Source organism: Corvus moneduloides, chromosome Z (genome assembly GCF_009650955.1).
Source record: "Corvus moneduloides isolate bCorMon1 chromosome Z, bCorMon1.pri, whole genome shotgun sequence".
Taxonomy (NCBI): Eukaryota; Metazoa; Chordata; class Aves; order Passeriformes; family Corvidae; genus Corvus; species Corvus moneduloides.
Window position 1 is genome coordinate 22,227,681 of NC_045511.1, and position 21,198 is coordinate 22,248,878.

Below are 21,198 nucleotides of genomic sequence, written 5' to 3' on the forward strand. Positions count from 1 at the left end.
GAGAGGCTGCAGGACACACATGCTGCGACAGACGCGCGATGCTGAGTGCGTTACCCTTTCCAGGAACCAGTGCGGGCGCGTCCCCTTCCCGTCCGTCCGGACCCTCATCTTCCTGAGGGGTGCGATGTCAGCGATCTCCATAATGAAACTGTCCTCCTGGCCCCGCTCAAACCTGCAGGGATTGGAAGACCAAGGAGGTTGTGTTGCTGCTGCTTTACAGCCTCTCTGCGTCTCCGTCCCGTGCCGGAGCCCTCGCCCTGCCAACAGCCTCAAATCAAAAGTTTATGAGTGCTCTTTATTGGACTTGAGCTTTCCTGTGCTGCAATCACCAGCTACTGTGCTGTTGGCAAGACACCTCAGTGCAGATTTGACAGGGATTCCTCCTTCCCTGGAAAACACAGCCCACCTGGAGCTGCTCCAGGCAGTCTGTAGCATACATTACTGCTCTGTTTGTAACCAGAACAATAGCGACTCACAGTCAGGCTTCTGCACATCGCCTCCCTCCTGGCAGCTGCCCACTTGCCTGTCCTTGGTCCGCTCCAGCTAGAAGGCAAAATAATTTTGCCTCATCTCCTTTCTCTGAGGTGCAGCACAAAACTTTGTGCTTGCTGTGGAGAGAGGCAGTTGCTGCAGCTGAGCTAAATGTGGCACTGGGATTGCAGGTCGGTGTCCAATACCCAAGTTTAGTAAGCACAGGCAAATTGTGCTAGAATGGAGAAAAAAACAACCTGATGAAATTGGGGGATTTGGATTTGCAAACTATCTCTGCCTGTGGTAAGAACCAGGGTGGGTTTGTGTAACCTTGCATGAAAGACCGTCCCCGGTGCGTGGCCGCCGTGTACAGGCACAAGGATGTGCAGGAGCTGCTCATCCATAGCAATCAGCAGGAAGCAGGAGAAGGGAAAAAACAGCTAACATGTGCTTTCCACAGAAGATTACACTGGCTAGGACTGCACCTTCCCTCCCACTTGGCATTGCCTCAGTGAATGTGCTGCCTCAGGCTCAATATTACTCTGTTCAGAGCAAGTATCTTCAAGTTTTCCCCCCAGATACTCTGGAGACCTGCTGTGGTCTTGGAGTTGGAAATCTAACCCTTGCTAAGGAGAATGGCAGCCAAAGCCAGAGGGTTTACCAAGCACATGGTGACCACTCCGCTGTTGATGTTTCTCCTTCATGCAAACTCCTCCTTGTGGGGGAATTACCTGAGTGTGCTGAGTGGTTTGGGAAGAGCCCTGCAAGATGTGGGCATTGCCACAATAGAAGCAATCCATAATGATGATATCTCATTCCTGGCAAGGCCCGCTGCCTCCCATAGCTGTGCAGTGCCAGAATGTGGAGAAAAAACCATTTTCTTTACCAGCCTCTGTTCAGATTACCCCCTGCAGGATGAATGCGATTGTACTCACACCATTATCTGAGCATGCATTGCTGCAGATGTTAGCAATAAGGTTTGGCTCGAGCCTCTCAGTTTTCATCCAGGCACTGCTTCCTCTGCACTCCCAGAGGCATTTGGACTGGACATTTTGGTCCCAGTCCATTTCTAGTTATTAAGGGTTATGTTTGCTCTTTGAAAAATGCCTTTTTCTTCTTATTTGTCTTTCTGTGGTACCGGATACTGAGGCAGCCTGTCTCACTGTGAGAAATAGAATGTACTTTTGTCCCTGGACTGGATTGATTTCCACATCTATTAAAGAAAAAGGTGTGACCCTTCCAGTCTGAATTATCCTGTGATACTATGATCAGTTTTTATTACAATCACTATTACCTACAAAGCTTCATAGAAATCTCTCACTCTGAGGCTTTCCAGGCTGAGCTAAGCTAATTCTAAGCTAAAATGTCTGCTAGCAAAATAAAACATTATTTATCTTCAGCAAATGCCTTGTTTGAAGTTTGTAATGCTGATACTCACCTGCTACTTCCAAGAGAGAAGTACTAGAGGGAAGTGATTGCTGAGGTGACAAACTGGGGGACCCAAAAGCCCTTTGCTATCCCTAATTTATATGAAGATGAACATAAACCTGAAAAAAATTGAGAAGGGAAGAAGTAGCCAGACAAGCTGACTGCTACTGTTCCCTTTTCAGGACACTGAGCCATTTATCTAAAGGATTTCATTAAGCTTTCCTCTCCATGCCTGCCCTTATAAATATTTCCATTGCCCAGGGGTCTTGGTAATAACAGTAATGTAGCAGAAATTGCCTTAAATCTGCGGCAGGTTAGACAGACGGTTCTTCGTAATGCACTAAGCTTCTGTGAGTGAATTGGCACTGGATGGCCCCAATAAAGATGAAGTGTCTTTTACCATTTGGTTGCAGTAGCTCTCACCCATCTCTGCACTGCTGGCACAAGGGCTGGAGAGATTTCCATGTGGAAAGGAGCCAGGAAAGCCTGTGCTGTTAGCAGCTGGATGAACACTGGTGGCAGTGGTGTGGAAACAGACAGCATGTGAATTTGGGGACATGAATGTCCTGTGCAGAGGGTGCTAATGAGATGACAAGAGCCCTGTACAGCTGGAAGTGTGATACAGAGCACCTCCAGCTAGCAGAGATGTGCATCCTGTGGATATTAACATAAAAAGAGTTGTGCCTTACACTTCCTTCTTCTTCACACAGACCCAGCGATTTTTCAACACCTTTCACAGATCTTCTACTGTCAGATGACAACCCAAGCAACTAATAACATAGAGACTTTTAAATTCTCCTCAATTGCTTTTTCATACTCTTAGATCAGAGATTGTCCATCCCAGCCATGTAGACAAATGGGGTATGTTTTTAGAGGCCACAAAGTTTAGGGGTATGACTTGCCCCAGATGCAGCAAGACTGCAACCCTGCTCCTGAGAGGCTGGAGATGTCTTGATCCCCTTTAGAGATTTTTAGTTGATGCACCCAGATGTGAAATCTGCTTCATTTCTGATTACAAATAGCAGTGGTCCATTTTCCCACCTACTAGAACTAAGTGTTAGGATTAAATCGGTGGAAGACAGGCCCTGCTTGCCCAGGGTCTTGTAAGAGAGGTGTCACTGATGGCCCCCTCACTGGTAAACCAGGAGCATTGTCCCACCTGTCAGATGTCCCTCTGTGATGGGGAGCAGCACCAGGATCTGTGTTTTTCTGCATGACTCAGCTGTGTTTCTCACAGATATTTTAGTCAGCAGCACCTCTCTGCTGCATTTTTTTCGCAACAAACAAGGCTTTTGCTTGTTACTAACTAAACACATGAAGCTCTCAATCTTAGCTATGCTTGTCCAGACACCCACTCTGCAGCGACAACTTCAAGTAAAACATCCCCTGAGCAAACACCTCTATGCAAGGTGCACCTTATCTTCAGTTATCCAGCATCCCCTCAGCAAGCTAAGCTTGAACCGTGTGGCCAAAAGCTCCCGCCCTTCTGATGCTCTGTAGATGCTTTGCTGAGTAAGATCAGAGCTAGTCAATTAAATAAATTTAAGCATGGTGTTGCTAAAAGATGGTTCATTCTTGAGCATGCCAAAGCCTTCTGTACTAGGGAAGGTGCTAGGAAGGAACAAAAAAGCATTGGGAAGTGGATGAGTGGTGACATGTGTGAGTTTTTTTGGCATCAGACTAGTGTTACAGTGTTTGTTAGCTCTTTCTGCTGAAGAAAACATGAGATTCCACCTTTTCAGTAAAATCAGGGCATGCAGTCCAGCATTCTGTGCCACCACCCATCCATTTTCCAGTGCTCTCCTGGGCAATGTTCACAGCTCTTCTTGCAGACAATGCAGGACTTCATACTTTTGTTCAAGATGCTTATCTCTAAAGCCACTGAGGAACAGGTTAGACAAAACTTGTACAAATGTCAAAGGGTGGTTTCCCTGGCTCTCCTTTCCTTTGCTTTGCTAAATGTCTGACAGAAACACTTACAGGGGGCCCAGGTCTGAATCTATAAAGTCAGTGGGAATAAAGGTTTGTGTTTCAGTGATCAGCCATGATCAAAGCCCTGAGTGCTTCTTGACTTGACACTAAAATCTGCCATCATTCCACTTCTGACCAACAAAAATGACAGTTACTGTACCTGTCTCCATTTTTTTCCAGCAGCATCTCCTCAGTATTCCCATTGGATCCAAAGACAGTCATGAAAATACTGGCATCGGTACCACCACTTTCGATGTCTCCAGTCACAACCGTGACTTCGTAGAGGATCTGGTGAGGATTGGAAACAATTAGAAAGCCTCATTTAAACAGCTGTCCTTAACCCATGCTAAACAGGGCAACAGGCTTTCCTGGAAATCTACTTCCTAGCCAGAAAATGTTGCAACACAGCTTCTTGGTTCCTCTCCACACCATTGTTTTCAGAGGTAAAGTTAGAGATCAAAACTCACTACAGGACTTTCCATCTATGATCTTTTCTACAGAGTTTCTCAGCCTTGAAAGAGACACATTAATTGTGACAACATTTGAATCACGGAACCACAGAATGGTTTGGGTTGGAAGGGGCTTTAAAGCCTATCCATTCCCACCCCCTGCCATGGGCAGGGACACCTTCCACTGTCCCAGGTTGATCCAAGCCCTGTTGAATCTGGCTTTGGACACTCCCAGGGAAGGGGCAGCCACAGCTTCTCTGAGAAAACTGTGCCAGGGCCTCATTACCCTCAGCGTAAAAAATTTCTTCCTTTTATCTAATCCAAGTCAGCCTTCCCTCCATTTAAACCCATTATCCCTTGTCCTATTGCAACACCAGTGATGAAGATCTCTTAAGCTGCTTCTTCAAAGGTGTCACAACCATCACATCAATAGCTGGGTCGCCAACCCTCTGCTATCAGTGCCTGTCCCTGGCGACCTCCAGCACTCCAGACCTCCGTACTACACCAAACTCTTGCTAATTAAAAAAAAAATTCTCCCAGAAGAACAATTGTTTCTTTTTCTTGTCTGCAAAATGTTTCCCCCAAAAGTTCAGTGTTCATCTGGGCAATGTTCATTCCAATATCACTAATAGTTTGGAAGTTTAGACATCAGAATACTCTCTGTGGTACAAAGTTCAGCTATGCTGCTCTCCAAGTGGATGCTCGCTGCTGCATCAGGTGCAGAGTCCTCCCAGACCTTGTGTGCACTGAAGGCATGCCAGTGTGTGAAAAGATGTTTTTTATAATTTTCACCTAATTAGCCTAAATTTGTTCTTTTCTCCTGACATGGGAACAATAAGACTTAGAATAAATATTTTAAAAATGTGCAATTCCCAGCAGCTCTCAGGGTTTTTAAGACTTCTAGGCCACTTAGATGCTTTGAAGATCATAGCCATGGTAGCGAGACTTCTGGAATTAAGACGTGGAAGAATATCAAGGAACAGTCCCCCAAAAATATATTTCAAATAGTGCGCTGCTAGGCTAGTTTTACTGGCCTGAATTTTGGCTGTCACATAAATAAACAGTGCAAAGGAATAACATAATATAAAAAAAATGATTTTTCACGTTTGTTTCAACCTGAGTAATCTGCTGATCACATATTCATCCATACATATTTTAAATCTTAGCAATGCATCCTATTTTTTGTAGGAAGGAGAAGAAGAACTCTTTTACCAATGCATTGAAGGCTTTTAATGACTGTGGTGGACACTGAGTAATTTCTTGATGTATGGGAAGGCAAATACTCAATTTAAAGCAAAAAGAGGGAATATCAAGCCAAGAAGAAAATTAAGTTGAATGGATACATACAGCTGTACAAAAGCCAGGCAGGAAAAAAAATAGAAAAAAAAGAAAAGTGTTAATCTTCCCAATGATGCTAAACATATCAGTTTTCTTTAAACTCTAAGAAAACCTGTAAGACTCAGTTTCTCACTACAGCTCTTTATGAGGGAACAGTCCCAGATTCCCTCAACTAGGAGACTGATCAGAAAGTCACATGCTCACTTCTGGTTTCATGTCCCAAGCATCTCCCCAGATTTCCTTCAAATTTCCCATCATGTTTCTGGCCCAACATCATAGGAAAAAAAATTGTAGTTAGATGTCTCTTGCCTAAAATAGTGTCTATTTTGGGCATGCTTATGAAAATAAATATTCAGGATTGTGCTTTTAAAGGAAGACTGAACATAAGTCTTCATTAACATCCACTTCAATCTACAGGCAAGGCATCAGCTCACCAATAGGAGTTTGGAAATCTCATCCAGGAGGTTAAATGACAGATGGGACATTTTTATGAGATTGGTTTTAACCTTGGTATTAAGTGCGATGCAGGTTTTTATACCCTCTTAGGTCAATTCCACCACTGAAATCTGCATTAATTTGGTGAATCCTTCCCAAATGCTAAAAATGTTATCAAGTTTTTGCATGTCTGGGGAACAAAGATTTCAGGAGAATATCTTTAGCTTGGGAATCAAGAGCAGCATAGAGGAAAAATAATGTACTATGAAAGTGTAACCTGACTGTAAATAGAAGCACATTTATAGAGATTTTAAATTGCCACACAGGTATTTAAACACAGTGTTATTTTCACATTCATCCAGACTGTTACTTCTGCTACAAATCTTACATCCAAAATCAGCATAGCTCAGCTTTCCAATTTGTACTTGTTTGAAATACGGCATAGCAGATATTACTTCAAAATTCAGATATTTGAATGGAAAGACTATAGAGTTTTATTCATCACTGATTCAACTTTAATCAGTTATTCTCACCAAAGATCAGGCTTACAATTGTTTTCATGTTTCAACAAATTCCAGCAAATTAGTTTCCCTATCTCCTATTAAAAAATCTGGTATGTATGGAGAGATTAAAATATTAGGATATTTCCACAGCTCTAATCTGATGAGTTGGAAGTATTCCTTCACCTTGAAGGTGCTCCCACTTTATGGGTACCAGGTGATTCAGTGGGTGACAAGATGAGGACAGGCTGCTGAACTGTGTCCTACCTGCCCTGCCCTTCCTTCTATGCCATGGCTGCATCCAGCCAGCCTCACTAACCAGTGCTCTAAACAATCATGATTCTAAACCATGCCTAAAGATATTGTTAATAAAATAACATAGGAAAGGAAAGCAAAGAGAAAGATCAAGCCACTTGCAAAAGTCAAGGTTTGAGAGCTGCTGACACATGACCTATGTCAGTAGAGGTGCCTGCAGCAGCTAAAGGCACAAAGTGAGCCTGGTGCCTACCTTGATGCCAATGTTAACACATTCTGCATCCAGGATGTTGAGGATTCGTGATGTGAGCCCGTCACCTTTGTCTCTGGCCAGCCAGCACTTGCAGACAAAGTTGTACGTGACGCCTTTGGTGGGCACGACGATGTTGAGCTCTTCCATCATCCAGCAGCTCTCAGGGGTAGCACCATCATGCCCCACCTGTAAGGGCCAGAGAGAAAACACCTCCTGGCGAAAGGGGATTTCTCTGGACAAGGGTGATTCACCCAGTAATGAAGGACTCAAAGTCTACATACACCATCACAACAAACCATTCCACAAGGGGATGGAGGGAACTCTGAAACAGTGCCATTGCTGTGAGAAGGGAGCTCAGGTCATCAGCTGCTGTGCATGAGGGAAGGCCAGTCTCAAAAAAAGCAAGGTAGGCTGGACTGACTTACATGAAAACATGTCCAGTCTCTTCTTAATCTGCACTTGCTCCATTAACCTCTATATGCTCATTTTGCAGTTGGCGGCAGACATATTCTTCCACCTTTATAAGCCTTTCCACTTCTGTCACAACGCTTGGAAGTGATTATTCAAAGCTTTATAGCCAAGAGGAAAGATGCAGCTCAGCAAACACCCACATGTATTATTACAAACACTTCCCTCACAAATCCACACAGAAGTGAACTAAATGTATGAGGCTGTTTCTCTTCCCGTCTCCTTAGACTGCAAAAGCTCTTGTCTTTGTACAGGAGACAACAGATGGAGCTTACATCTGTAGCTGGTTGATTTTCAAGGACCACCTCCTGGTACATTCCAGCCTCAAGAATGATCTGTCGTGGAGACCAGGAAGTCACACAAACGCCACAAGCCTGAATGGATGACCAAGTTCCTGACAAAATTTAAATGGAAAAAGGAAGAATACTAGAGGTGGCAGCAGGGGCAGAGGTCCTGCAGAAATACAGAGATATTGCACAAGTGTGCAGGGATGAGTTTATGAAAGCCAGAGCCCACCAGGAGCTGAATCTGTCAAGAGCCAGTGTTCCTGCAGGTATATCAGCAGCAAAACTATGTTGACAGTGTAAGTTCTCAAAGAACCTGCATGTGTCCCTCTTAAAGAAGGTGGGCAATTCAACCTGGGGCAGACTTGGAAGCAAAATTATGCATCCAGGTTGATGGATAAGCCTTGGTCAGACAGTCATTCCAATGAGCTACCTGCCTATAGAAGACCTACCTGCACTTCATTATTTTCAGAGAAAGTGTTTGTGTAGTTTCTGGGAAAATGAGGTCCTTAGTTCTCACTGGTTTTTGTTTTTAAATTATTAGGATATTTAGGGAGGCTCAGAAAGCAATTTTTAATAACAGATTAATCTAGGGTGATATATCTGTGGTATCTATTTTTTTCCCAAAAAACAAGTGATCTTTTCTGTCTGATGGTCTCAGTCATCACTGCTATTAGGAGTATTATTACTGTACTAACGTCTGTGCAGCTGCAGAAAATTAGAGCTAACCACTAGGGAAATTCAAGTCTACAATGGATGCATTAATCCTCCGATTCTTGGCGTGTGAGGTGAATGGGAATATAACACTTGCCTTCCCATTCCCTCTCTGCCAGCTTGGCTGAGTGTTTCCAAGCCCAAAGTCAGAGTTTTTGTGCAGGTCTGTTGCAGGATGGTATGGATGAGACAGCGGGGAAAGTTCAGGGCCGTGGCTCTGTAGTGAAGCAGGGACAAAGCAGCTGGAGGGAAAATCCTACTGAGCCTAATAAAGTTTGCTGGTCTTTTTGGGTTCATAGCACACCCCCACCTGCCCACATCATAGAGTCATAGAACAGTCTGGTCTGCAAAGGACTTCAAAGCCCATCTCATTCTAACCCCACTGCCATGGGCAGGGACACCTTTCACTATCCCAGGTTGCTCCAAGCCCCGTCCAACCTGGCCTTGGGCACTTCCAGGGATGGGATATCCACAGCTTCCCTGGGCAAAGTATCATTCCAAGACATTGCTAGGATGCCACATTTTCACAGCAAACTTCAACTTCTTTGATTGCAGCGACAGCCAGAAGGGAACAACATGTGCATCCAGCTGCCTTGGAGAACCTGTGCATGAGCAGATTTCCAAGGACCTCAGGAACAATGTAAATTCTGGGACAAATTCAATCAGTGTCAGCCAAGTCTTGCCTATGGCTGGACTTTAGGAGCAGAGCATCAGGATTTGACTTTCAATTCCAGGCAAGTCTTTAGACAGACCATGACAATACACTGAATAATGCCAAGCCATGGCCACACCAGCAGTGTAGCCTGGAAGTGCACACCAATATCACAGTAAGAGGTTTGGGCTGAGATGTTTGACCTAAATTAGAATGACAGAATTTCAAAGGCAGGTAGATCCTTGCTTGGGCTGTTTGAAAACTTTTGTAACTTGTTCCTACTGTCCTTGAGGGACTGCACATCCCTGAGACTGTGATGCACAATTTATACTGAGCAGCTCACGATCACATAGAAACTGAACACAGTGGCAGGGGGAAAATCTGAAAGAATTTTTGTGGAAAGAAGGTTCAGAGAATACTAGGGAGACCTGAGGGTCAGGTCCCTAGTCACTGAGGGAGTGGACTTGCACCTGCAACATTCGTGTGTCCCTGATTTTTCTCTGTGTTCATGATGGAGAAAGGCTCTGAACCAGAAGAGGTTTATAAAAACAAACCAATGCAGCCTCTCCTAGACACACCTGTGTCTCTCTGCAGCAACAACAGTCTAAGAACAGAGATATTTTCATTCATTAGGAGAAGAAATATTAAAACTTATTTTGAAAACACAGTGTAAAGTGTCTACACCAAATAACTTGTCTTACTTATTTTCATGTCAGCGTGTCTATTAAAGTACACCAGTAGTAAATATTGTATCTGTAGGCTTACAAGACAGGAATAAACGGGCCCCTTTCAAATTACTTTGTGTTCCACTCTTTCTGCTTTCAGTGGAGTGTATGTGTAGCAGGAGCATAATATCAAACTAAAAGTAGCATCAGACTGCAAATCTCACAGTCCTGATAAATGGTACAGTCTGCTGCCTGGGTTATACAGGGGGCTCCTGGAAACTTAATCCTCATACCATGCTATTTTCACATGGTAACTCATATTCAGAACTTTTCACCTTCTACACAAACAGACAAATGCCAAATCCAAGAACGAACTGTTCCTCACTTTTCCCAAGTAGATAACTAGCAATTTTCTGCAATGTCCCTGAGCACTGCAATTTTCTAGAAGGAAAATGCGGACTGATGCCATGGCAACCACGGCAGACTAGCACATCGGTGTCATTGCTGGGACACAGGTCCAAAAGAAGGGTCCTTCCAAGCTGAGAGCACTGCATGAAGGAAGGCAGAAGGCCAGGAGCAGGTGGCTCCTTCAGCTGCAAGCTGGGGAGTTACAAACCAGAAGGGAAAATTGAGCCAGGGGTGAGACAGCAGATTGGTGAGATCACTGAGTACAGGGGTGAAAGAGCGCAGAAGAACATCACCAGCTTGAAAGATATACATTATTTCTTTTTCTATCTCTCTACATTTGATTTGCAACCTTTTATCTTCTTTCCCACTTGTATTCCTTTTCAAATTAATTTTTGCCTTGCCTCTGCCTATTTCAAAGTGTCTTCTCCTACTTTCTTCTGTTTTCTACCCATTCCCTACCCTTTTCACTGTCTCTTTTCCAGCACCCCTTTCTATTTCTTTCTTCAGGCTTCTCTTCCTGTCTCTGACACTGAGGAGTGATACTGTCATTTTCCTTCCTCTCTGTCCCACTCCATGGCTGTTTCCACATGTGCACTGGCTGGAAGAGAAGGATTGGTACACTTGCTTCACTATCAATGTTTGACCTCAAGATGGGCTAGACAGAAAGCGCCACATACACATAGAAACCAGGCACTTGGAGTGCATTAAGAAAATGTCATGATAATAAACTCAAATCTGGTAACAGAGATTTCTCAAGATGTCAGACTTCATTGCTTGAGTGAAAGGTAGCGCAAGTGACTCAGTCTCTCAGCTGCAACAACAGAACATACAGATGCAAAGATTTTCTTATTAGTTATGATTTCTCTCTCTTTCTTGTCTCTTTCCAATTATACAAGCACACACATCAACAGGCAGGTTTACTTCCACAGAGGGATAGGTGTAAAAATAAGATTAAATAGGCTCCTCTTTTCCTCAGGTGCTGTGGGTTTCAGTACTTGAGGGGATGGAGCAAGCTTTCAAGAGTTGGAACTGCCATATGAAAAAAGAATGATGTACACAAACACTCTGGAATATTCATGTGAAGTTTAAGCCCAGTGATGGAAAGTCTATGCAAATTGTGTCTCCCTGAGCCATAACAGAAAAAATGGTTCCTGTATCGAAATCTATTTGTGCACATTACTTACAAATTATGATTAATTTTCTTCTCTAAGCCTGTGTCCTCCAAGCTGTGAAAACAATTTTCATGGTTAGCTAGGAAATTATACAAGATGTGTTCCTCACAATTTATGAAACCCAATTGTAAGTAGTGAAAAAAATCAACTAGGAAAAAGACCAATGGAGAACTGCATCCTGGGAAGCTTCACTGCATCTGGCAATAGAAGGCACTGAGTAAGAAAAAGCAGTGCCAGAGATGGGACAAAACTGGGACATGTTACAACTTCTTTACAATTCATAATTATCTTCCACCTCACAAGGATCCTGGTTTTATGCGAAGTAAAGCATACTTATTGACAGGTTGAGACACATGCGAAATCTCATCAGCACAGTCCTGTTTACATTCCTTTTAGACCCAAGAGCCTTTCCTTCTCTGCTAAGAATATGAGAACCACGTGCTTTCTTTGGCCACACATTTCATACGCCTCCAGCACTCGCACTGCATTCACAACATACCTCCACTTTTTTGATCTCCCCAACATCTAGGCCCCAAACCGAGAATTTCTCCACAGAGCCATCTGCAAATTCATCCTTTCCTTCTGGGAGATCCAGCCACAGCCTCTCGGTCTGCACTTTCTGCGGGCCCATGATGATGATGAACACGCGGCTGTCGGTGCTGGAGTCGTACTCCGTGCCTGTCGTGACAGTGATGTGGTACGGGATCACTGCGACAAAGAGAGGTTTATTCATCAGAAAACCCACACACATAAGCACTTGTACAAGACTTGATAAAACCAGGGACTCGTCCCATCAGAGGGAGCAGCTGTGCATGCCAAATAGGTTCACATCCCATTGAATTCATTTGGAGGAGCAATAACATCATGCTTTGTTGGGCTACAAGTGTGCTTTGGAGACTACTTTCCCACGGCGCGCTTGGGACTGAATTCTGCGAGGGTTAATTTCCCCAGACAACCCTACTGGCTGCAAGGAGGTTATAAGTCCAGATTTCTCCCTAACGGATGACAGAACAGCAAAAGGCTTGAATCCTTATTGACACCAAGAGACCTTCCTGAAGATGAGTCTGAGCACCTAAATCTTAAACAGGCTATTAGGCCAAAGTGATCTTACACTCCCTGTTCAATAAAGACAAATAAATCTGTGCTGACTCCAAGGTAAGCCATCACCATCTGAATGTCCCAGAACAACCACAAATGCTCTCCTTTGTGCCTCATTCAAGGTTTGCTGTGATCTATGGAGCAGCTCAGGGTTTCAGCATCCCTGTACAAACCCAGACAGAGGAGAACAATCCATGTATTAAAGGTAAGTCACTCAATAATTCTATGCGTTGCATAATAATTTTGGTTGGGGGAGAAACCTTCAGGGCAAGACTTGGTAAAAGAGGAGGTGGTTTTTCTGTGGTTTTCAGAAATTTCAGTTCAGCTGTTAAAAGGGAGGAAGTGCCAGACTGCTTTTCAAGGGCTTTCCAAAAGCTCATTTGGGTAAGCTGAGCAGGCGGTGCAGAATTAGTCGCTGAATACTCGTTTGATTTCTCAGAACATTTGTGCAGGGCTGTTCAAACAGTTCTGACAAGACTCAGAGCTCTGAAACTTGCTTCGTCACAGACTCAAGACAGCCTGGCTTCATCATCACTTTTCTGATTTAAAAAAAAAAAAGGTTTATAAATTGACAAAAAGAACCCTTGGCTGGTTTTCAAATTACCCAAGACTGACATCTAATTTTGCTTTATGATGACTAACAACATTTTTGAGGTGGGGGTTGTACTAGAAATTCACATCAGACACAGAATACTTGTGCAACATCAGGGAAAGCATGAATTCATACTGATCAAATCTGTCCTTACCTCTGGATAGAGCAGAACCCAAAAAGATTCATTCAGCCCCAATTTGAGGATTTTGTGTACCAACACAAAATGAGCTGATGATTAGGCAAGATTTATTCTCCCATTTATGGCGTAATTTACATTCCAGTGGGTGCATCAGCACAATGATACACAATGCATTTAGCAGGAAAAAGGGTTTATCTGTAGTCGAGGCAGATTTTATAAGTATATATTGAGAGGTCATGTTTAGGACATCTCCAGACCTTTAAATAAAGTATATTTTGAATAGGGACAACATTTGCTTTTATACCGGTTTTGTCCTGTTCTCCTGTGACAGACTAAGTTCAGAGAACTACCAGCATTTCTAGCTGATCTTTAAGCCAAGGTACTTGAAACACCTATGAAAAAGAAAGAGGAACTACGCCTAACTGTAATTTCCCACTTTACGTAATGGATACAGAGATATAGAATAGCTTACTATCAGAGAGCAGGAAATATTCTTTGCAGTTCTTTCCTCTGACAACTGGAAAAGGGATCATTAAATTCATTTATCTTCCCTCCCTGTTGCCTCCCTCTTTATCTGGGATTCATACTTCCCTTTTTTCACACACGAGAGGATGCAAATCCTGGGGTAAGCGGCCACAGAAGGACACCACAGGTCCTCCAGCCCATCTTCCTTTGTCCTTGAGTGCCAGCACAGAGTTCAGGCTGCTCAAGGCCACGTGTTCCCCTCACAGCAGGATGGGTTTCCTCAGGGATCCATCCATGCCATCTCCAGGGCTGCTTTCCAGCATGGGGGAAGGTTCCCAGTTCAGACCTATGCAGCATCCTAGCCAAGCGGACTTTTCCCGGAGCTCCATCCTCACCTCCTCCATCTCCTGCCCCTCAAAGGCATTTGCCAATTTGGTCACGGCAGAGTCAGGACTGGGCTGAGTGACAAAAGTCACTCCCTTTCCCAGCCAACTCCCAATACCACTTCCTTATCGAACCAGCTGAGCTGGCTTTTTATCCAGCTCAGAAGGTGGCTGCCTGGCTCACCCAGTCCATCTTATCTGGCATTCCTTCAGGAAGCAGTTTCCTTAATGAGGCCATGTCACTGAACAGAGATAGTGGTGACGACAAGCTCCAGGACTCAGAGAAAAAAAGACCACCCTGGCACAATGGGGATGATGGGAACTGTCCTAGCTCTGCTGGAGAGGGGTCCTCATGGGAAATGATGGTATTTTACCCATTATTTGTGAAACTACATGGAATGCCAACATGACAGATGTTATCCATTGTCACAGCACAGAAGTAATATCAGAAGGAACATGGAAATCACTTATTTTTTATTTGTGCACAATGTGGGATTACAAAAGAAGGGCAGCCGCAAGACACATGGGTTGCAGGCCGGGTTTAGTGATCTGCAGCATTACATCTGCTTCCCAAATGAAAGGTGTGGGATGTGCAACCCAGGTATCAAACCACCACAAGCTACTGGGCACCAGAGGAGCAGCAAACCATCTGTGTGAGCACCCTTGGACTCTGTGTGAGTCCCCCTGGAGAGCTATCTTAAACTCTTATGGAAAATTACATCATTTTCACTTTGTTTACCATGGAAGTTTAAGATAGGTTGAATCATTTTGCACTTGCTGTGGATTAAGAGCACATAGACAGTAACTGTGATGCAGCTGCTGCCCAGTTAGCCAATACAACACAGTATTGTAATCATACATCTAAAATCTTAATCTAAAGCTAAAAGGCCCCCTGTAGGATATCAAAGAACCACAGGTTCAGTTTAGCTGATAAGTCATTGTCCTGGAACAGAGAGGTAGTCATAAAAAGGGTATATAAATAGTAAAATCATAGAATCATAGAAAAGCATGGGTTGGAAGGGACCTTAAAGTTTATCTCATTCTAATCCCCCTGCCATGGGCAGGGACACCTTCCACTAGACCACAATGACAGCTGTTGTGATGCCTGCTATGTGTGGTAAAGAAAAAACCTGAAGGGTTCTAAAATAAATCACATTTAAATTCAAATGAAATAATATTTCACCTTGAAATACCATCTTGATTAAGTCAAAGAAACAGTTTGGAAACACTGAATTTACTGTGAATTTCACGACTTATGCCACTGTTGAGGGCAGAGACCTGCAGGAAAAGCAACAAACACAGAAACACAAGCCCTGATCCAGCCTTTTCTAAAGCAGTCACAGCACAAGAAAAGGAGAAATAATTTGCTGCTCTGCCTCTCCTTGCTCTTCAGCAGCGTGAAAGCAGCCTCTTAAGCACTGAAAGCCAGAGCACACGGATGCATACAACCAAACACTCAGGCACGATCACTCACGTGAGCCTTCTTCTGCCGCCTTGACCAAGCTGGATTTTCTGGGCTCCTTCGGGTTGGCATTGCTGTCCTGGCTGGACACGCTGAGAGAGGAGCCATCCAGGCTGTTCCGCTCGCCATCGTAGCTCTAGTTGGGAGGCATGTTTGGGAGGGTAATGAGGCTGAGTGCTCAAGTGCTGTCAGCTGTTCCCATGTGCCTCCAAGAACAACATGAGAACAAATCCCCGTAGTCCCCCAGGCACCTTTTTGGTCAGTGTAGCTCAAATAAATGTGACTGGTATTGTACTGGTGGTCATTCACTTACTTCTTTGGTAACCCTGACAGGTCATTTTGGATGTGTGTTATAATAACAGAAAATATAATAGACCTGAGAGTCTTGTGAGTTGTGACCTTTTCTGTGCTACCTGTCTGAGCAGGAGGAAATTCAGATCAATGGAGCTGTGCCAGAGCTCATAGAATCATAGAAGGGACCTTAAAAGTCACCTTGTTCCAACCCCCCATGGGCAGGGACACCTTCCACTACTACAGGTTACTCCAAGCCCTGTTCAATCTGGCCTTGGACACTTCCAGAGATGGGGCAGCCACAGCTGCTCTGAGCAATCTGTTTCAGTATTTCACCATGTTCACAGGGAAGAATTTTTTCCTAATATCAAATCTAAACCTACTCTCTTTCAAACTGAACCCATTCCCCTCTTGTCCTGTCACTCAAAGCCCTTGTAAATTGTCTCCCTCCATTTTTCTTGTCAGCTCCCTTCAGGTACTGGAAAGCCGCAATTAGGTCATCCCAAAGCTGCCTCTTTTGCAGGCTGAACAATCCCAATTCTCCCAATCTTTCCCCACAGAGCTCCTCCATCCCTCTGATCATCCTGGTGCCTCCTCTGGGTTGGCTGCAGCAGCTCCAGGTCCTTGTGCTGTTGTTCCCCAGGGCTGGGGCAGCTCTGCAGGTGGGGTCTCACCTGAGCGGGGCAGAGGGGCAGAATCCCCCTCCCCTGCTGCCCACGCTGGGGATCAGCCCAGGGCACGGGGGGTTCAGGGGCAGGGCAGGTCCAGCTCTCCCCCACGGCACCCCCAGGTCCTTCTGCTGGGGCTGCTCATTAGGTACAGGTCAAATATCATAAGAGGCAGAGTACTGCAGCTCTGAGTGATACGAAACACCAATTGTGTTTGAAGAGTTACTGACAATGCATTTGGCGTCATTGTCCAATAAATGTGAGGCTCTCACCACACAGTCAAATCATTAAAAGAAAATAGGAGTGATTAGTTTTTCCTTGTTATGAATTGATATAAGCAACAGGGTAAGCGTGTCCACAAGCATTCACAGCGTTGTCTGCTGCAGTTTTATGAGGTAGCATATGGCAACACTTATCCACGGTGTAACTCCTCTTACATCCGCTCCGCTGCATTCAGGATGAGTCTGGGCCAATTCCATTGGTGATCATTTTAGTGGTAACTGTCAATTAAAGAGTCTCTGTATTCTGCAAAGTGGACTCCTTAAATAAAATGAACTTATAATCAGCTGCTTTATTATGTCTCATTGTATAGAAGTAACAGAAGTCTATTAATCTTGTTTGCTAATTTTAATTAGAGCATGTACCTCGAATTCCAATTAGCTACGCTAGGCCAATAAGCAATAGAGAGTGTGCAAGTAGAAAGGACATTTCACTAAAAAACATTTGAGTGCTTTGAGTGGTAGCAAAGAGACCTGGCTTTTTATGTCTGGCAGTGGTGGAATAGGGATTTGAAAAGAAGAAACCATCCAGTCCAAGTGAGGATGAAGTCAAAGGACCCAATATTCTGGTTGGAGGACTTTGAATAGTGGGACCCATTACTAACGTGCTTTGTGGGCGTAGCAAGGACAGCAGCAGGGAAATGTACTCTGCTGTGGATCAGCAAGGTAGTGAACTCTCATCTGAAGAGTTCCACTTACACTCCTTGATTTTTCTGTTGAAATTGCAAATTACAGAGATAATGAATATGGGCTGAGAGTGGCCTTACTTTCAGGTCTTGTCTGAAAATCAGAAATTCATTCTGGATAAGCCAAAAGCCCTCACAGTCCCTAATGAGCTGCCTTGGACTTCAACCAGATATCCAACAATTTTATTTTTATGAGTGACAGTGGAATCTGCTTTGAGCCATAACTGTACCTGTTCATAAAGTGTACGCTCTATCTTTTTGTCCTCTTTCTTTCTAGAGAGCCAGCGCTCACACAGGAAAACGAACGACTCCTCTGTGGTTTCATCCAGGATCTCCACTTTTTCCAGAAACCAGTCAGGACTGAACATGCTATTGTCGTGACGAATCTTGATCTTGTATAAGATGCCAAGGTCCACGGCCTGTATAGTGAATGTGTCCTCCTGCAGGGTGTTCAAGAGCAGTTGGTTTTGTTAACAAACTCTCAACGGATCATCTACTGGAAAAAAGCAAAAAAGGGAGACTACAGAACACACATGTTTAAATTCCATATTGCTGGATGGTGTTTAGCTAAAAGCTTTGCAGAAGCCCGTAGAGGCATATCTGTTAGCTAAAACTGTTCTTCAGGGAAGTGTTTTTAAAGCCTGTTTTTGCTAGGAGGGGAGCTGCAAAAAACACCACTTTTACAACCAGTTAGAATATTGAAATCCTGGGAGATTTTTTTAGTTTCAGTATACTCCCCTTTCTAATCCAGTTGGATTTGTATGAGCAATCCAGATAAGACAATCCTTGCCACCATTATATCCAAGCGACTCACGGGATGACCACAGAGCATCACTTTTGGTGTTATTTTCTCAAACGCAGCCACAGTTTAAGTCCCATCAATTTATCAAGTTTTGTGGTGAATTCCAACATATACTGTGTACATGCAAACCAGTTGCACAGGCACTGTGGGAATGTGCAGCTCACAGCTCCAGCCAGTTTACATGGACCAAGCTCATAATTTGTCCATCAGTGAGTTCATAGGAACATCTGCCTGTTTGCTGCAGTGCCTGTCAGTTGTAATTCCCAGCTGACAATCCATACAAAGCATTTTAAGAGGTAATGAACGTGGTAAATGGAATCAATCAATTCATCCCTCACAGGAAAACTCAGCCTATAAAGACAGCCATTGACTTGATAGGTTAAAGACTGAGAAATGGAAAGTGTTGTTAACCCTTTGCATTTGTACCTGTCCTCTTTCAAACTTGTTGAAGTTTGTTTCGGATTTACTGAGTTTTCTCTCTCCCATGTCCCCCAGGTCTCCATAGATATTTAGAAAGACATTAGCATCTGTTCCAGCACCATAGATATCCCCAGTGAACACACTGATCTTGTAGGTGTGAACTGCAGAAAGAAACAGAGATGATTTCTGGTCAGATGGAATATTAATATCCATGTTAGGTACTGAATTTACCTAAGAAATTGATCCCCAGATTTTCTGCTTGTTGCTTTGTAGAGGTTTTTCTTTCAGGTTTCTGATTCAAAGACTGGAGCATCCCGGGGCTGACGCTTGCTGACTTCCCTTTTCTCCATCTAATCAATGCCTGTGTGTTGCTTTGATCACACAGTTCACGTTTAAAAATGCACAGAATCATCATGGTCATTACTGGATGGGAAGTCGACAGAGGTGAGGGAACTCAGAACCTTTTCATAGGGAGGCTTGAGGGACACAGGTCTGAGAGCAAGTCATTCAGTGCTGTGAATCCTCAATACTCCATCTTCCATAAACAAAGACTGGGAATTCAGAAGTGCAATTACTACAGGAGTTAATGGCACGTATCACTATAAATTCCCCAAACAGACAGAGAACAGGTTTCTGGGTCCTTTTGCTGAGAGAGTATTTAATTAAGGAAGGGCTGGAGCTATGCTGTTTAAGTACCCTTTCTCTTTAGCTTGCTCAATGATGAGACAATAAAACCTCATCAAGCCTTTAGTAATGTGCTTTACCAAACCTGTTAAATACTCTTATTTTTATTTTGCTACTCTTCCCCCAGTTATATGGGGAAAACAAACAGTTACTGAAAGCATCCTCTCCAGGAAAACAATGAGGGTCTGTACAAGTCTCTGATTACCCTGGTGGCACATGAGCCATGGAGAATGCCTCCCTGCAAATCCCAGGGCAATGCAAATGAGCAAGAGGCACAAAGTCTTAGTTAGGATTCTGCGTGCGCTAACAACGTTGAAGAAAATTGCTATATAGTCTTTTTCTTCTTTCACAGTAAAACCGACCCTATTCTGCTTCATCATCCATGAAAGGTTTCCATTGATTTCTCTGAGAAATGGATCAGAGTCATCATCTGAGCACATCCACCACGACTCTGTGCAGTGCTGGATTTTCTGGTTTGCCTCTTCACATACGTCCTACAGAGTTAGAGCTCCGTATTTGAGAGGCAACTTCTACTCTAGTAATGAAGGAAGCAATGTATATTGTCTAATTAGTCAATGCACCCCTCTTTCGCCTTTGCTTGATAGTTCCAGAGACCTCTAGGACTAAAATGCAGCCTATTATATCATGATCCTCAGAATACCACAAGCTGATATTCCATCACTATCATTTACACTGTTTACTGCCTAAGATGTATGAGGACTCACAGACATGCACAATATTTAATTCTTGTCCCAGATATTTTATATCTAAACCAGAAGACCCCAAACTCAGCCCTAGCTTCACACCAGAAGAAACCTTGAGTTATCCAAAAATTATATTCCATAGATTATAAAACTTGTTTTCAGGCTTTGCCTTCAGAAGGAAAAGTGAGTCACCCACGTTAATTTACAAATGGTAACTGATCTAAGGTAAAGCAGCAGAAATTAACAAGTTAAGGAAAATGTCATGAAGGCACCTAGAAGTCATAGAATCATTGAATCATCAATTTGTTTGGGTTGGAAGAGACCTTTAAAGGCCACCTAGTCCAACCCACCTGCCATGGGCCATGACACCTTCCACTGGACCAGGTTTATCAGAGTCCCATCCAACCTGAACTCAAATGTTTCCAGGAATGGGGCATTCACTGCTTCTCTGGGTCACACTTGCTGGTGTTTTACCACTTAGTAGTTGATATTAAAATTGTCTTTGCCTCTGCAGGAGAAGAAATCTCCCATGAACTACCATGTAGTTCCTAACAGGAGGAAGGAGGACAGCAGTCTTCCTCCCAGCAAGGCACCTCTTCCCTTGGCAATGGAAAAAAATCCATATTAATTCCATCCTGACAATGTTCTACGGTAAATGCAAATCAGACTCTGAAAGAAAAGAAACAGAGAGAGAACTTATTTTCTCCATTGACTCATCTTGTTGCCAGATGCAAGAGTTGAGAATGAAAATGGCAGCTGAATTCTTTTTGCTCTGCTCAGGATGAGGAAGTTCATGACCTCTCTCAAGGACATAATGAGCTCTGGGTGCGAAAAGGAGATTCTTTTCTAGAGGAAAAAGAGGTACAAATATCTGGGCATACAGAGAAGCAATGATTTAGGGGTGAAATTTCAGTTCTTCTTCACTTGTTTCAGCTACTGATAAGGCCAAACACTGAACGTCACCACTTTATAAGATGGGCTCAGAACTGAATAAGAATTTATTCCCCTGAGAGGCAATTTAATGAGGTGACGGTGGCTGCAATGACCCAGATTTCTAAAGGTT

General features: G+C 43.7%; 1 protein-coding gene across 2 annotated transcripts in view; it reads right to left on the reverse strand.

The window, feature by feature from the left end:
• LOXHD1 (lipoxygenase homology domains 1) overlaps positions 1-21,198 on the reverse strand; it is a 153,994-nt gene that overhangs the window by 36,756 nt on the left and 96,040 nt on the right. For both annotated transcript variants that reach the window (XM_032095893.1, XM_032095892.1), the window contains 7 exons: positions 18,754-18,908; positions 17,756-17,965; positions 15,615-15,738; positions 11,963-12,171; positions 7,101-7,286; positions 4,031-4,158; positions 55-172 (listed from right to left, as the gene is read on the reverse strand). In XM_032095893.1, coding sequence (XP_031951784.1) covers positions 55-172; positions 4,031-4,158; positions 7,101-7,286; positions 11,963-12,171; positions 15,615-15,738; positions 17,756-17,965; positions 18,754-18,908 — 1,130 coding nt within the window. The remainder of the gene's footprint in view (positions 1-54; positions 173-4,030; positions 4,159-7,100; positions 7,287-11,962; positions 12,172-15,614; positions 15,739-17,755; positions 17,966-18,753; positions 18,909-21,198) is intronic.